Source organism: Amblyraja radiata, chromosome 16 (genome assembly GCF_010909765.2).
Source record: "Amblyraja radiata isolate CabotCenter1 chromosome 16, sAmbRad1.1.pri, whole genome shotgun sequence".
NCBI lineage: Eukaryota > Metazoa > Chordata > Chondrichthyes > Rajiformes > Rajidae > Amblyraja > Amblyraja radiata.
Window position 1 is genome coordinate 36,267,774 of NC_045971.1, and position 18,193 is coordinate 36,285,966.

An 18,193-nucleotide genomic window follows, 5' to 3' on the forward strand; every position below is an offset into this window, starting at 1 on the left:
TCACCGGCCGGCCTCGGAGCGTGGGGAGCGGTGGTGACTCGCTGCTGCGACTAGACTACTGGGGCTCGGAGGCTCCAGCAACGCAGCCGCAGGTCCGGTGGACTGGGACATCGGGAGCTTGCGGGTCCAGGTGGAGAGACCGCTTCCCGGAGCTCCCGTAACGCGACTTCTCCAGCCCGTGTTGCGGGGTTGGAACGACCCGGAGCGCGGCCGTACATCGCCCGTACATCGCCCGGCGCGGCTTCATGGCCGTGGGACATTACAGCGCCCGCCGGGAGCTCCAACATTGTGACTTTTATGGAGCGGGGCCATAAATCGCCCGGCCCGGCCTAAATATTTTATTGTATTGTATTGTATGAGGATATCATCCAAGTAACACACCATACCTTCAATTCCGTTTAGAATTTGTGTCATAAACCCTTGAAAAATCCCTGGGGCTGATGATATGCCAAATGGAGCCTTTGAACTGAAACAATCCCAAATGTGTGTTATAATAACCATATAACAATTACAGCACGGAAACAGGCCATCTCGACCCTTCTAGTCCGTGCCGAACACATAATCTCCCCATGTCCCATATACCTGCGCTCAGACCATAACCCTCCATTCCTTTCCCATCAGTGTTGATAGTCATCTTGGATTTAGATTCTCTCTAAATTGAACTAATCTAAAACAAACTAAAGGAAGCCATCCAGCCATTCGAAACTGAATGTCCTCCTCCTTTAACCAGACGGATTCTCCTTCGGCGAGGAGTTGAATCATTTGTGGCTCTACGACACCACCCTATGAAAATTGACTGCCGTGTTTGCTACCATCATCGACACTTCAAACGTAGTTAACTGGCCAAAGCATCAAGGGATATTCCCATTTGATCGTATGGCACAATAGAAATGCAACTGATGGAGCTGTAAGTATAAAAACAGCGCGGGGCTTGCGTTTACAGAGGCCCGGGGAGCCGTTGGTGAGAGGAGGAGTTGCCTGGAGCTGTAAGTATAAATACAGCGCGGGGCTTGCGTTTACAGAGGCCCGGGGAGCCGTTGGTGAGAGGAGGAGTTGCCTGGAGCTGTAAGTATAAAAACAGCGCGGGGCTTGCGTTTACAGAGGCCCGGGGAGACGTTGGTGAGAGGAGGAGTTGCCTGGAGCTGTAAGTATAAATACAGCGCGGGGCTTGCGTTTACAGAGGCCCGGGGAGCCGTTGGTGAGAGGAGGAGTTGCCTGGAGCTGTAAGTATAAAAACAGCGCGGGGCTTGCGTTTACATAGGCCCGGGGAGCCGTTGGTGAGAGGAGGAGTTGCCTGGAGCTGTAAGTATAAAAACAGCGCGGGGCTTGCGTTTACAGAGGCCCGGGGAGCCGTTGGTGAGAGGAGGAGTTGCCTGGAGCTGTAAGTATAAATACAGCGTGGGGCTTGCGTTTACAGAGGCCCGGGGAGACGTTGGTGAGAGGAGGAGTTGCCTGGAGCTGTAAGTATAAATACAGCGCGGGGCTTGCGTTTACAGAGGCCCGGGGAGCCGTTGGTGAGAGGAGGAGTTGCCTGGAGCTGTAAGTATAAAAACAGCGCGGGGCTTGCGTTTACAGAGGCCCGGGGAGCCGTTGGTGAGAGGAGGAGTTGCCTGGAGCTGTAAGTATAAAAACAGCGCGGGGCTTGCGTTTACAGAGGCCCGGGGAGACGTTGGTGAGAGGAGGAGTTTTCTGGAGCTGTAAGTATAAATACAGCGCGGGGCTTGCGTTTACAGAGGCCCGGGGAGCCGTTGGTGAGAGGAGGAGTTGCCTGGAGCTGTAAGTATAAAAACAGCGCGGGGCTTGCGTTTACAGAGGCCGGGGAGCCGTTGGTGAGAGGAGGAGTTGCCTGGAGCTGTAAGTATAAATACAGCGCGGGGCTTGCGTTTACAGAGGCCGGGGAGCCGTTGGTGAGAGGAGGAGTTGCCTGGAGCTGTAAGTGTACCCAAATCTGTAACGTTCCATCTCACTTCCAGAGAAGGATTCTGGTGGAAGCCTCTGATTGGTGGAAGAGGATCAGAGGAAGCAGCTGATTGGCTTGTATCCCGGGTAAGGCTTTATTGTATTCGGATAAGGGGGAGAATGAGGGCCAGGGCAGTTTACTGTTCTGGATGTCAGATGTGGGAGGTCATGGAGTCTGAGTGCTCTCCAGACGTCCACATCTGCGCCAGGTGCGTTCAGATGGGGCTCCTAAGGGACCGCGTTAGGAACCTGGAGCAGCAACTCGATGACCTCTGTCTGCTCAGGGAGAGCGAGGAGGTCATAGAAAGGAGTTACAGGGAGGTGGTCACTCCAAGACCACGGGAGACAGAAAACTGGGTCACAGTTAGGAAGGGCAATGGGCAGAGGCAGGGACTGGTGAGTACCCCGGTGGCTGTACACCTTGAAAATAAGTACTCGTGTTTGAGTAAGGGTGGGGGAGACAGCCTACCTGGGGGCAGCGACAGCGGCCGGGCCTCTGGCACAGAGACCGGTCCTGTTGCTCAGAAGGGTAAGGAAAAGAAGAGGAGGGCAATTGTAATAGGGGACTCTATAGTCAGGGGGTCGGATAGGCGATTCTGTGGACGCAGACAGGAGTCCCGGTTGGTAGTTTGCCTCCCTGGTGCCAGGGTCAGGGATGTGTCTGAACGTGTCCAAGAAATCCTGAAATGGGAGGGAGAGGAGCCTGAGGTTGTGGTGCATATAGGTACCAACGACATAGGTAAAAAAAGAGAAGAGGTCCTGAAAGAAGAATTTAGGGAGTTAGGTAGAGAGTTAAGGAGAAGGACTGGAAAGGTAACAATCTCAGGATTACTGCCTGTGCCACGCGACAGTGAGAGTAGGAATGGAGCGAGGTGGAGGACAAATGCGTGGATGAGAGACTGGTGCAGTGGGTATGGATTCAAGTTTCTGGATCATTGGGACCTCTTTTGGGGAAGGTGCGACCTATACAGAAAGGACGGGTTGCACTTGAACTCAAGGGGGACCAATATCCTGGCGGGGAGATTTGCAAAGGCTACTGGGGAGACTTTAAACTAGTATGGTTGGGGGGAGGGACTCAAATTGGGAAAGCTAGCAGTCAGTGTGTGAAGCAGGGGGCAGAGAATGGTAGCACTCTGACCCAAAATGTAGGCGAGAGAGAAGAAAAAGAAAATAATCAGAGAATAAGAGAGGGTGGGTTTCTTAAATGTGTATATTTTAATGCTAGGAGCATTGTAAGAAAAGTGGATGAACTTAAAGCCTGGATTGACACCTGGAAGTATGATGTTGTGGCGATCAGTGAAACATGGTTGCAGGAGGGCTGTGATTGGAAACTAAATATTCCAGGATTTCATTGCTTCAGGTGTGATAGAATTGGAGGGGCAAGAGGTGGAGGTGTTGCATTGCTTATCAGGGAAGATATTACAGCAGTGCTTTGGCAGGATAGATTAGAGGGCTCGTCTAGGGAGGCTATTTGGGTGGAACTGAGAAATGGGAAAGGGGTAGCAACACTTATAGGGGTGTATTATAGACCGCCAAATGGGGAGCGAGAATTGGAAGAGCAAATATGTAAGGAGATTGCAGATATTAGTAGTAAGCACAAGGTAGTGATTGTGGGAGATTTCAATATTCCACACATAGACTGGGAAACACATTCTGTAAAAGGGCTGGATGGGTTGGAGTTTGTAAAATGTGTGCAGGATAGTTTTTTGCAACAATACATAGAAGTACCTACTAGAAAAGGGGCGGTACTGGACCTCCTGTTAGGAAATGAGATGGGTCAGGTGGCAGAGGTATGCGTTGGGGAACAGTTCGGGTCCAGTGATCACAATACCATTAGTTTCAATATAATTATGGAGAGGGACAAAACTGGACCTAGGGTTGAGATTTTTGATTGGAGAAAGGCTAACTTTGAGGAGATGCGAAAGGATTTAAAAGGAGTAAATTGGGACAGTTTGTTTTATGGGAAAGATGTGGAAGAGAAATGGAGTACATTTAAAGGTGAAATTTTAAGAGTACAGAATCTTTATGTCCCTGTTCGGTTGAAAGGAAATCGTAAAAATTGTAAAGAGCCATGGTTTTCAAGGGAATTTGGACACTTGGTTCGGAAAAAGAGGGAGATCTACAATAGTTATAGGCAGCATGGAGTAAATGAGGTGCTTGAGGAGTATAAAGAATGTAAAAAGAATCTTAAGAAAGAAATTAGAAAAGCTAAAAGAAGATATGAGGTTGCTTTGGCAAGTAAGGTAAAAGTAAATCCGAAGGGTTTCTACCGCTATATTAATAGCAAAAGGATAACGAGGGATAAAATTGGTCCATTAGAGAGTCAGAGTGGCCAACTATCTGCAGAGCCAAAAGAGATGGGGGAGATATTGAACAGTTTCTTTTCTTCGGTATTCACCAAGGAGAAGGATATAGAATTATGTGAGGTAAGGGAAACAAGTAGAGTAGCTATGGAAACTATGAGGATCAAAGAAGAGGAAGTACTGACACTTTTGAGAAATATAAAAGTGGATCAGTCTCCAGGTCCGGACAGGATATTCCCCAGGACATTGAGGGAAGTTAGTGTACAGGGTCTGATTAGGAACAGTCAACATGGATTTGTGCCTGGAAGGTCATGTTTAACTAATCTTCTTGAATTTTTTGAAGATGTTACTCGGGAAATTAATGAGGGTAAAGCAGTGGATGTTGTGTATATGGACTTCAGTAAGGCCTTTGACAAGGTTCCTCATGGAAGGTTGGTTAAGAAGGTTCAATGGTTGGGTATTAATGGTGGAGTAGCAAGATGGATTCAACAGTGGCTGAATGGGAGATGCCAGAGAGTAATGGTGGATGGTTGTTTGTCAGGTTGGAGGCCAGTGACGAGTGGGGTGCCACAGGGATCTGTGTTGGGTCCACTGTTGTTTGTCATGTACATCAATGATCTGGACGATGGCGTGGTAAATTGGATTAGTAAGTATGCAGATGATACTAAGATAGGTGGGGTTGCGGGTAATGAAGTAGAGTTTCAAAGTCTACAGAGAGATTTATGCCAGTTGGAAGAGTGGGCTGAAAGATGGCAGATGGAGTTTAATGCTGATAAGTGTGAGGTGCTACATCTTGGCAGGACAAATCAAAATAGGACGTACATGGTAAATGGTAGGGAATTGAAGAATGTAGGTGAACAGAGGGATCTGGGAATAACTATGCACAGTTCCCTGAAAGTGGAATCTCATGTAGATAGGGTGGTAAAGAAAGCTTTTGGTGTGCTGGCCTTTATAAATCAGAGCATTGAGTATAGAAGTTGGGATGTAATGTTAAAATTGTACAAGGCATTGGTGAGGCCAATTCTGGAGTATGGTGTACAATTTTGGTCACCTAATTATAGGAAGGATGTCAACAAAATAGAGAGAGTACAGAGGAGATTTACTAGAATGTTGCCTGGGTTTCAGCAACTAAGTTACAGAGAAAGGTTGAACAAGTTAGGGCTTTATTCTTAGGAGCGCAGAAGGTTAAGGGGGGACTTGATAGAGGTTTTTTAAATTATGAGAGGGATAGACAGAGTTGACGTGGAAAAGCTTTTCCCACTGAGAGTAGGGAAGTTTCAAACAAGGGGACATGACTTGAGAATTAAGGGACTGAAGTTTAGGGGTAACATGAGGGGGAACTTCTTTATTCAGAGAGTGGTAGCTGTGTGGAATGAGCTTCCAGTGAAGGTGGTGGAGGCAGGTTCGTTTTTATCATTTAAAAATAAATTGGATAGTTATATGGATGGGAAAGGAATGGAGGGTTATGGTCTGAGCGCAGGTATATGGGACTAGGGTAGATTATGTGTTCGGCACGGACTAGAAGGGTCGAGATGGCCTGTTTCCGTGCTGTAATTGTTATATGGTTATATGGTTATATGGTTATATCACAGTCCAAGTAGAACCAAACCTTAGCTCAGCTAATTCATTCTTGCAGGACAGAACTTGCTCTCTGCGCTCCTGCTGTGTTGTTTGCTGAAGGGTTTCCAGTTCTTCCTTTTCCTGCAAAATGAAAATAATGCTCAATCTTTATACACACATGAATGTAAAACATGATTACAACATATCTTTGCTGTGTCCCTTGGAATCTTTTAAATTAAAATGTAAAAACACAAATATTTAGTCATCATATGCATCCTGAGTAACAAGTCCCATCAATGAGCAATGTCATGGCTTCATCTTTAGTACCTTGAGATTTATTATCCTGCTCAATTTATTAATTGATGCAAGGGCTTGTTTCCGTGCATGTCATTAGTAATGAAAGTGCTCTTTATAAAAAGTCCCTTCTAAGATTTGTGCTTAAAAAACATTAATTTCTACCTTGAGATCATATTTGCCTTATTTGAAGTGTCCGAATATCCTCCAGACATCTGTCTCTGTCCGTCTGCACTGCCAGCAACGTTTTCTCAAAAGATTCTGCCCGAGAAGCAACTTCCTTGTTCTCGTTAATAACATCCAAAAGTCTTTGCTTCTTCACTGACAATCCCACCAAATATTCTTCAAGTTTCTCCTGCGCTATTCCATCAGCACTTTCAGACATTTTCACTCCCGCCTTTACTTGAGCCAGATTTTCAAATTCTGTTCATATATTTTCAATTATTTTAAGTCAGCTCTTCTAATATTAGTTTTCTTTTTTGAGTTATTCGCATTCCAGAGTTTTAGTTTTAAGTTGTTGCTGAAGTTCTTGAATTAATTGCCTCATTTGTTTCATTTTTATCCTCTTCTTTTTGGAAACCAATAACATTGAGCTCTGTAAGCTGTTCCAAAATTTGCAGATTTTCTTCTTGCAAGGACTTTAGGTTTTCATTACTTTGTTTAAGGGGTCCTTGTGCAACTTTCCATTGCTCTTTGAAGATGGATTTCTCATTCTCAAGATTTTTTATTTGCTGTTGTTGCTTTTGCTTCAACTGATTATCCTTCAAAGACAGGACCTGGTTTAGCTCCTCCCCTGTACTGAACCAACTGTGCTTTTAACAGCACGTTGTCAGAATTAAGGTCATCCATCTGGTTGAGAACATTTCCGATCTCTTGCTTCAGTTTATTGTTTTCAGCTGCACTCTCCTGAATGATGCGATGTTTCTGGCAATGCATGTCGAGATGCCATTGTTCCTGCTCCGTGTATTCTGATAACATGCGGCCTCGGTCATCTTGCAGGGAGGCCATCGATTTTGTGAAGGCACCCGTCTGGCTAACAGCTTTGTCTTTTTCTTCCTAACCTTAACAAGTTGGATCTCCAGCTCTTTCATGGCTCTGGCTCCTTTCTGGTTATATGTTGGAGAATCCTCAAATTCTTTTCATAGTCATCTATTTGCTTTCTATGTTGCTCCTGGATTTCCACTAGATAGTCAGAAATGTCACTGTCTTTTGATGAGACAAGCTTTGAGAACTCTGCATCCTTACTGCTCAACATTGTGGAGGAGGAGCCATCCGTCTTAAATTCGTTTTTTTTTTAGTTTTTAGTGAGTCCTGTTTTTTTGTTTGTAGGGGATATGGTCTTTTAATGTGGGGGGGTAGGTGTTACTTTATTTATAGGTCCCTACCTGGTCGGTGTGGCAGCCTTTTTTCCGGGCTGCCCGTCGACCCGTCGTCGTGGCCTACCAGCGGGCTTGGAGCGCCGTTTCTTGGCGGGAACCACCCAGCACCTCGGCCTGCGTGGCGGCACTGCATTGGAGCGCTGGAGCGCTGCGGAGCGGAGCGGGCGATGCCTTGCCTGGGTCGCCGCGCTGGAGCTCTGGCGAGCTGGACCGCCGTGAGCAACATCTCCGGGCTGCGGGTTTGCGGAGCGGAGAGGCGGCGTGCGGAGAGACCGCGTGCGTAGAGGCGGCAAGGCGGCAGTGAGGAGAGCGGGCGCCGACTTTTTCATCTGGAGCCTGGGAGCGCCAAACCGGCGCGGCCTTGTCGGCTTCGGCAGCCGCGGGCTCCAACCAAGAAGCGGCCGTTCCAAGTGGCCCAGCCGCCGAAAGGACTCTCCCGACGCCGGGGCAAGACCACCCGGTGAGAACGGCCAGGGACATCGGGCCTCCGTAGAGGCAACTGCGGTGGCCTCAATAGGCCTGACTTTGGGGTGAACATGGGGTGGGGACTGGACATTGTGCCTTCCCCCACAGTGCTATCCACTGTGGGGGGATGATTTTTTTTGTCTAACTGTAGTCCTGTAGGTCTGTGTCCAAGATGGCTGCCGTGAGGAGAGAGTGGACGCTGGCACGATTTGGTTGCCGCTGCTCTCTCTTCACACTGTGTTTTTGATTTTCTGTTTTTGGATTGAATTCTGTTTTTAATTTGTGTCATTGTGATGTCTTTAATTACTTGTTTTACTCCGATTATATGTTTTTATTCCGATTACTATGTAAGGTGTCCTTGAGATGTATGAAAGGCGCCCATTAAATACAATTTATTATTATTATTATTAGCTTTGGCTGCTGGGAAATGCCTCTCAATTTCCAACGTTGCTGTATCCACTCTGTCTTTGTCCCGTTCCAGCAAATCCAGTTTATCCTGATATCTCAATATTTCTTTCTCATGAATTGTTTTCAGTTGATCTAAAATCTCAAGTAGTTCCTTCTCCTTCTGAGTAATTTGAGCTTTTGTCTTCTCTTCGTTCTTCCGAAGGTCTTCTGTGAACCCTAAGCACTGCATTCGAGCACCTTCAGTTTCAGTTCTGGTGTCTTGGAGCAAAGACTTTATAAGATGCAAGTTCTTCTTGAACAAGTTTGACTTGCCTTTCAGACTCAGAAGCTTTTGCAGTCATAGACTCTAGTCTCTTGCTCATTTCATCACAGGTAGATTCCGATGTTTTGACACATCACTCTAAGTCCAAAATGAGCTCCTGGTACTTGATGCAGTCCTTCTGCAAAATAATTATTTCCTGCTGCTTCTCTATTAACAGTTCACAAAGCTCCTTGGTCTCACCTTTGGACGAGGTATTACCCCTCCGAGCAGACCGAAGACGTTTCTCTTCTCTGAAGCAGTCCAATACATTGACTAGTGAATTATTTTGCATATGAAGTGCCTTCCATGCTTCAGTTAACTGATCTATTTAGCCAACATTGTAAAGTAATTCTGCCTCCAAATACTCTCTCATTTCTGACATTTCCTGGACATTTTCAAGTTCTTCCTGGAGAGTTGTCATCCTCTAAAATGTTGACTTTTTCATTAAAGTTCAGTCTCCTGCCGGCAAGCTTTTATTTCTTGTTCAAGCTGTGAAATTATATTGTTTTATTCATGTGTCTCGGCAGTGCGGAACAACTCTAATTGTCTCAGCTTCTGAGACAACAATGGTCCTACTTGCCTTGTTGTGTGAACCTTTCTTTCCTTCAGCACAGGCTGGTCCTCCAGGGATTGGGATTCTAATGACAGTGGTTCATTAAAATCAGCCTGATAAGAATCATCCTCACTCTGCAACTCCTCTATGATGGATATGGTTGAATTAAATTCATTCAGCAGAAGCTCCCCCTCTTTTTGGGTTTTGTCAAACTCTGCTTTAAGATGGTGAGAAGTTTGCTTTAGTGATTTGCTTTCCTCCTGGAGCTTGCGTGACTCTGCTTTGCGGTAATAGTTTGTAACTCGCTGCAAATTCTTTCAATCTCTTCCTCAAGCGCCTGAACTCGCTGCTGTTTGGATTTTGTAAACTTTCTCATTTTGTCCTTTATTTTTTCATTTTCGGCACCAGCTTCCTCAAGCTTCCTCTCCATGCTTTGTCGTTTGGCTTCTACATCGCGGAGCTTGAACTTCACCTCCTGGTTCTCTTTTCTTGCCGTCTCAACTATTTGCCTCATCTTATCCATCTCATTGCTGATATTTTTGAGGGATTGCGAAAGGGATTCATATTCGTGCTTTAATTCATCGTGCTTTGTCTTCCACTCTGACAACTCTGCCATCTGGGAGTTTTTCAGTGAATCCAACTGTTGAGAATATTATTGCTCCTCGTGAGTTAGGATGTCCAGTGTCTGCTTCAGACTTTCACAGGCAACGTTTAGGTTCTGTTTCTCTGTGGATATACCATCAGCTTCGGAGAGAAGCCTCTGCCTCTCCTCCTCTTTGCAAGCGGCTGCGTGCTCCTTTATTTGAGAGAGAGACAATTCCTTTTCCTTAATAACACATTTCAACCTCTCAGCTTCAGAACTGGAAGCTGCCAATTGCGCTCAAAGTTGTGAAATGGTGTCGTCCATTTCAGAATGAACCGTCCTGAGTTTGACACAAACTTCCACTTTACAGGCCAGCAGCAAGTCTCTCTCCTCGATGGTGTGCTTCAGTTTGTGTGTTTTCATGGTCAAGTCTTGGATTTGACTGAAGTTTGGGAATGGTTTCCATGTTTTGCATGGATTGTATTTCCAGGGCTTGGTGTTCTTCAGATTTCTTCTGGTGATGTCCAAGCTCATCTCCCTGCTGTTGCAGGAATTTATCTTTCTCTTGCAGAGTCTGCTTGAGCTGACCTGCTTCACACACCACAACTTGCTCCTGATGTTGCAACCCTGAAATCATCTGCATATATTGGCCCAACTGCTCAAGTTTTGGCTTGGAGCTGTTGCAGTAAATGTGCTTGCTGATTCAATGACATCACCAACTTTAAATTCACCAACTTTCCTTTGAAATGCAGACTTCATCTCTTCAAGTTCTGCTTTAAGCCGACAATTTTCAGTGTTGAATGCCTGTGCCTGATCCCACACAAGCTGTGTCGCGAGTTCATTCTCATTCACCTTCCCCTGCTGTTGACTGCGCTCAGCAGTCCACCTACTCAAAGATGTGTGAAGTTCTTTATTCTCATTCTGAAGACTTTCTTTATCAATATTCAATGCATTTGTTTCGGCAACAACACAACTATCAGTTTTCTGGTCAAGTTGGCCATGCAAGTCATGACTTTCAGCAGAAGTTTTCTATGTTAACACGTTAATATTAACTTTATTATTAACGTGTGAACATAGTATAACTTACAAGAAAATTTCCACCACTGGGGTGAAACCGGGGGCTCCACAGTCGGTCATTCATTTGTTTGTGCAGCTGCCCGCTGGTTCAGCCTTCTCCAAGATCTATTTAAGAAAGAACTGCAGATGCTGGAAAAAAAAAAGGTAGACAAAAAATGCTGGAGAAACTCAACAGGTGAGGCAGCATCTACGGAGGAAAGCATCTATAGGTGACGTTTTGGGTCAAGACCCTCCTTCAGACTGATGTGGGGGGGGGGGCTAAATAGAAAGGAAGAGGCGGGGACAGTAGGACTAGAAGGAGAGCTGAGAAGGGGGATGAGGAGGAGGGAGAAGACAAGGGATATATAAAATTAGAGAATGTTGATATCGCTGGGTTGTAGACTACCCAAGTGACAACCAATGCTGTGGGAAGATATGTTGCTAATGTGGTCATTGTTACACTGGAGGCAGATCAACCATTAAAGGAGTATTTGTTGACATCGGAAGTATTGGAGAAGTCAAACAGCTCAACTATTGCTCAGTTGTTTACATCTTCACTTGCTGTACTTTGGGCAGAAGGTATAAAACACGAGAATGTTCTTCTGTTTGTGACTTTAAAGTTTTATTCCCTCATAAATAATAGTATCCTGAATAATAATAGAAACGTTTACTTCCTTGCACATGAATTCACAATACATTTGTACCACGGAACAACAAAGTTGCTGTATTAACAACCCTTTAAATTTCCCAAATGTAGTTACTTGGTATCAAGCTAAAATGAATTCACCAACGCTCTACTCATTTGCTTTGATGTATTTTAAATACTTCCCTTGAAAAATACAGAAGGGTAAATGATCGTCAGTAACAGAGACAGATACTGTGCACACTGGATCGAACCCAATGACTATTAACACCAAACATGAAAAATGGGAGTTAAAATTGATCAGGTTGTCACAACCCCAGAAGCTGTCAGTTTGCCCATCATGTCCAAAACTGATCTTTAATTTGAACTGTTTAAATGTTTATGTATAAAGGGGTAAATTTGCTAAAATGACAAATATTGCTGTACTTTCCAGATTTGTCAGTGATTTCTAAAATCTGTCTCTATTGATGTCATTTTACTTTTAATATTAGAAATGGAACATGATTGAGCCTGATGTAATGCTTTCTCCTTGTATGAGGCCATCCATCTCAGTCCAACTTATAATGGCACTGGAAATTGAGTTGAAGGCTTTTTCAGTTTAGCAAATCTCAGTATATATTTACCTTCTCAAAACAACTGAAGGCTTTAGACTTTTGAGATACAGCAGGGAAACAGGCCCTTCGGCCCAATGAGTCCAGGCCGACCAGCGATCACCCCCGGACACCATCCTGCACACTAGGGACAGCTTACAAGTTTTACCCAAGCCAATTAACCTGCAAACCTGTACGCCTTTGGAGTGTTGGAGGAAACAGTAGCACCCAGAGAAAACCCATGTGGTCAGGATCGAACCCGGGTGTCTGGTGCTGTAAGGCAGCAAATCTACCACTGTGCCACTGTGCTGCCCCCCCCCCTCCCCCCTCCAAACAGAAAACTATTTTATTCAACCTTGGCAAAGCTTAAAATTAATAGCAGTGTAAAATGTCAAGTGAACTCAAGCATTAAATTTCCACAAATATTTAAAATCAAAGTTTAAACTGAAAGTGTCAGACTGAGCACATACCATAAGCTTTTGGCCAGCTGTGGTCTGCTTTGTCCATCCTTGATCCTGTCCTCGTCTCTGAAGTTCCCCCAGTTCCTCCTCCAGCTCCTGCAGTTCTGAGATCAAATCTGGATCAGAGCAGGAAAGCAGGAAAGAACCAGTTATCCTCAATCAGTTTTGTGCCACAGGAAGACACGTCATTCAGAAAGACAGCATGAGCACAGACACAATATGGACTGATTGGACCCTAGTGACCATCACTACCTTGTGGCTTCACCAAGTTAAGGTGTTAGTTTCTGACTGGGCTAAAACACCTTGCAGCTGGCTGGCTGGCTTTACGATTTAAAAGCTTGCAGTAACAAAGCTAAATTTACATCACTGGTATCCCAGAGACAACTAATACCAATACTGATTTATGTATTGACATTATTTCAATATTTCTTCAGGAGAACCTGCCCATCCATGAATAAACTGAGTGAAGCCTGTGTCGTGGCCATTTGGACAAAAAGGTAAGTGTGCTACCTTTGTAATTACCGATGTAAATAAAACTGGACAAAACTATAGTCAGCATGGATTTTGATGCTGAAAGTAAAAACGTTAGAATTCCAGCTTTAAAAAGTCGACAGTAGCCTTTGTCTTGACTGAAATATGGACAACAAACAGATCCCTAAATAGAGGTGCACTCGACTTTCAAGTCATCAAGATCAAATCAAGTCATTCACTTCTTAAATATTTTAAATTAAAACAAAGTAAACTGTATGATTTGTTCCAAGTGAGAACCAGAGAGCACCACAATTTACCTTCTCTTTCTTCCTCAAGTTGCCTCATCCTTAATTCCATGACAGTCCTCTCATCGATGTCATGGCTCGGTGTTGGCTTATAAACTGTTTCTCGCCACTTCATCAGGCGGCTGTGCAGTTCCTCTGCAGATTCAGATTCACTTGTCTACAGACACATTACACACAAAGCAACATCATCCACTCATCTAACTGGCCAATTAGATGCTTGATGCCATAAGAAACAGAAGCGCTGAGACATGATACAAGAGTAATGATTCTCTATGTTTGCCTCCCGGACATATTTGACTCACAAAATAGCAAGCTGATTTGTCGTTGAGAGTTATTCAGCAAGATAACCAGAGGTGTGATCAGCATTAAAAAGTGAACTTCATGGTGAAAACTATAGTTTGTAAAAGATAGTTTACCCTTTTTTATTCTCTGCTGGAAATGATGATTTCAGTGATTTTCAGATATAAGTAAAATTATTTTAATTGCCTTTAAGATAAATGGACCTATGGGGCAATGAAGCACTAACTTGTTCCTTTTAATGAACACCTTCAAGACATATTGTTACATGTCATTAGAATTGCAAGTTGTAGAATTGGATAAATGGAAACTTTTATTACTTTAAATCAGCCCTTGAGCCTTATTCATTCTATCACGTGATCATGGCTGATTAGATCTTTGATCTAAACATTTACCTAATCCCCATAACCCTCAATTTTCCTGCAGTGTAAAATTCTAGCTGGCTAACCCTTGAATATACTGAATGGTTCTCCATCCACAGCTCCGGAGGGTAAAGAATTCAAAAGATTCTCAACCCTCAGAGGGGAAATGTCAAGTACTTTGGATCCGTCTTCACTGAGGACACAAACTATCTTCCTGATGTACTAGTGGCCAGAGGATCTGTGGTGATGGAGGAACGGAAGAAAATTCACATTAGGCAGGAAATGGTGTTGGGTAGAACCCCAGGGCCTGATGGGCTGCATCCCATGGTACATTAGAAAGTGGCTCTAGAAATCATGGATCCATTGGTGTTAATTTTCCAATGTTCTATAGATTCAGGATCAGTTCCTGTGGATTAGAGCAGTGGTTCCCAACCTGTTTTAGCTCATGGCCCCCTTGGGATCGTTTAATTTTTCTGTGGCCCTCCCCCCCTGACATTATTAGCGGGAAAAAAGTACTTAATATTATAATGCCTTCCATAAAAATATCAGTGTGTATTAATTACACATATATTCTCTTTTATTCTATTCCACAAACATCAATAATATTTCAACTACATAGATTTAAATTTATTAGAAGTGAAATTCAATGGTAGCTCTGTGGCCCCTTTCATTGAACCTGTGGCCCCCTAAATCCCAAAATCTTCCTGTGCCCCCCCTGAAATTTGCCATATTGCCCCTGGTTGGGAATCACTGGATTAGAGGGTAGCTAATGATATCCCATTTTATAAGAAAGGTGGGAGAGAGAAAACAGGGAATTATAGACCAGTTAACCTGACATTGATGGTGGGGAAGATGCTGGTCAAAGATGAAATAGCGGCATATTTGGATAGCAGTAACAGGATCGGTCCAAGTTAGCATGAATTTACGAAAGGGAAATCATGCTTAACTAATCTTCAGGAATTTTTTGAGGATGTAACTAGGAAAATGGACAAGGAAGAGCCAGTGTAGTGTACCTGGTAGTGTACCTGGACTTTCAGAAACCATTAGATAGGGTCAAATTTGATAGGAGATTAGTGGGCAAAATTAGGGCACATGGTATTGGGGCTAGAGTGTTGACATGGATAGAAAATTGGTTGGCAGACAGGTAACAAAGAGTAGGGATTAACGTTACCCTTTCAGAATGGCAGGCAGTGACTAATGGGGTACTGCAAGGCTCTGTGCAGCTATTTACAATATACATCAATGATTTAGATGAAGGGATTCAAAGTAACATTAGCAAATTTGCAGATGACACAAAGCTGGGTGGCGGTGTGAATTGTAAGGAGGATGCTATGAGAATGCAGGGTGACTTGGACAGTTTGGCTGAGTGGGCAGATGCATGGCAGATGCAGTTTAATGTGGATAAATGTGAGGTTATCCACTTTGGTAGCAAAAACAGGAAGACAGATTATTATCTAAATGGTGTCAAGTTGGGAAAAGGGAAAGTACAACGGGATCCGGGGGTCCTTGCTCATCAGTCAATGAAAGTAAGCATGCAAGTACAGCAGGCAGTGAAGAAAGCAAATGTCATGTTTGCCTTCACAACAAGAGTAGTTGAGTACAAGAGCAAAGAGGTGCTTCTGCAATTATTTAGGGCCCTAGTGAGACCACACCTGGAGAACTGTGTACAGTTTTTGTCCCATAATTTGAGGAGTCCATTCTTGCTATTGAGGGAGTGCAGCGTAGGTTTACAAGGTTAATTCCCAGGGATGGCGGGACTGTCAAATGCTGAGAGAATGGAGCGGCTAGGTTGTATACTCTGGAGTTTAGAAGAATGAGAGCGGATCTTATTGAAACATATAAGATTATTAACGGTTTGGACACACTAGAGGCAGGAAACATGTTCCCGATGTTGGGGGAGTCCAGAACCAGGGGCCACAGTTTAAGAATAATGGGTAAGCCATTTAGAACAGAGACAAGGAAACACTTTTTCACACAGAGAGTTGTGAGTGTGTAGAATTCTCTGCCTCAGAGGGGGGTGGTGGCCGGTTCCCTAGATACTTTCAGGAGCGAGCTAGAAAGAGTTCTTAAAGATAGCGGAGTCAGGGGATATAGGGAGAAGGCAGGGGTACTGATTGGAAATGATCAAACATGGTCACATTGAATGGCGGTGCTGGATGGAAGGGCCGAATGGCCAACTCCTGCACCTATTGTCTATTGCAGCTCCTTATCATGAGGCTATGCCCTTTAGGTCTTGACTCTCCCATTAGGAAAAATATCCTATCAGCCTAGCAGTCAAACACACCTTTCTCCACACCCTCTCCTTCCTTTCACTTTACACTCTTCTAAAATCTGGAGAATATAGGCTCAAGCATAGGACACACTCTAACCACATAAATCAGTCTTGCCAATAAATGTTTAGAGTTCTGGATAATCAGAATTAAAGGATGTTCTTTTAGGAAGGAGATGAGGTGACATTTCTTTAGCCAGAAGGTGGTGAATCTGTGGAATTCTTTGCCACAGATGGCTGTAGAGGCCAAGTCAGTGGATATTTTTCAGGCATAGATAGATTCTTGATTAGTACAGGTGTCAGAGGTTAGAGGAGAAGGCAGGATAATGGGTTTAGGAGGGAGTAACTGATCAGCCATGATTGAATGGTGGGGTAGACTTGATGGGCCGAATGATCTAATTCTACTCCTATTCCTTATGACCGTATAATATTAATAGGTAAAATTGCCCAAACTAGATTAAAAAGTCTGGAACTACTCTGTTGCTTCCCCAACCACACTAGCTAATTCAGTAGACTTTCTCCATGTCCAAGGTGTATGGTAATGCATACAGAAACCATCTGGTGTGGCAGCAAATAGCACCCCTCAGATGCAAGAATCAAGCCAAAAAGTAAGGATGAGAATAGAAAAGAGCAAAATAAAAACTTACTTAAATGATCCATTTAAAAATTAATCCGAATATGCAACATGAAATACAATGTAATATTAATTAGCAGGATACATGAGACTGTTGAATCTGTGTAGAATGCACACACTTGGAATTAAGATTGTACATGGAGGAATTAAATGCAGCACAAATTCTCCCAACCTGGGAAGTTTGTCCCTTGGTGCTTGTTCTAAATCTGCTTACATGTTCTGGTGTTGCTCTTCATATTCTTCCAATTTTGCTTGAAGACCCTCTGTAAGAAAACACATATCACCATTTAAATAATGAGAAAGAAGAAGGGCCATGACCCGAAACATCACCCATTCTTTCTCTCCAGAGATGCTGCCTGTCCCACTGAGTTATTCCAGCTTTGTGTGTCTATCTTCGGTTTAAACCAGCAACTGCAGTTCCTTCTTACACAAGAGATTGAAGGATCTCTAACCAAATAACCCTTCCACTCTCTCTCTCTCTCTCTGTCTGACTCTCCCCCACCCCAGTCCTCTTGCTAATTTCACCATTTGTATTCCTTCATTATCACCTCATCCCCAGCCAACAATGGACCATTGTCAGCTCCACCCTCCCCGAGTCATCAATGCGGGCTCTACTTTGTTCTGTACCTCCCATACCTCTAATTCCCCCCCCCCCCCGACTCCCTGACGGTCTTGATCCGAAACATCACCTATTCTTTTCTCCAGAGATGCTGCCTGACCTGCATTTTGTGTCTATCTTCTGTGTAAACCAGCATCCCCAGTTCCTTCTTACCCAATTAAAGTCATACTATGCACACACCATTTTGTGACTCGACGTGTTGCAGCCAGTTCACTTTCAGGTGTAACTGTTCGTTCTCCTCTTCCAAGTCAACGGCTATATCTTTGAGCTCCAGCAGCTCCTGCCGAGAAGGTACAATCTGGGTAGAAATAACTTTAGTGTCAATTATAGCCAAGGGATTTCTATTGGTCAGTAAAATAGTCACCATTCAAATTCTAGATTAAATATTTTGCTTTATGACTCTAGACAGGTAAGACTAGTGTAGATGGGGCTCGTTGGTCAGTGTGGGCAAGTTGGGCTGAAGGGCCTGTTTATGAACAGTATGATTCTCTAAATAATTTTAGCATGCATTATACTTTTAATGTGCCATTGCCGACAGCTCCATTCTACCACAACTCTTTTACGATTGAATTTTCCTGCAGGCTCACATCTATCCCACTTACTCTTCAGAAGGGTGTTCTACACGTAATGGAGTGAGCAGTGAAATGCAGGGAAGCACTCCTTCATACAGTTGAGCCCAGA

General features: G+C 44.1%; 1 protein-coding gene across 1 annotated transcript in view; it reads right to left on the bottom strand.

Annotated features, from left to right (window-relative positions):
* Positions 1-17,103: 17,103 nt before the first annotated feature.
* Positions 17,104-18,193, bottom strand: part of LOC116982269 (CAP-Gly domain-containing linker protein 1-like) — a 29,462-nt gene continuing 28,372 nt past the window's right edge. The window contains exons 6-7 of the mRNA XM_033035545.1: positions 17,693-17,810; positions 17,104-17,156 (exon numbers count right to left, since the gene is read on the bottom strand). Of these exons, the coding sequence (XP_032891436.1) occupies positions 17,104-17,156; positions 17,693-17,810 (171 nt within the window). The remainder of the gene's footprint in view (positions 17,157-17,692; positions 17,811-18,193) is intronic.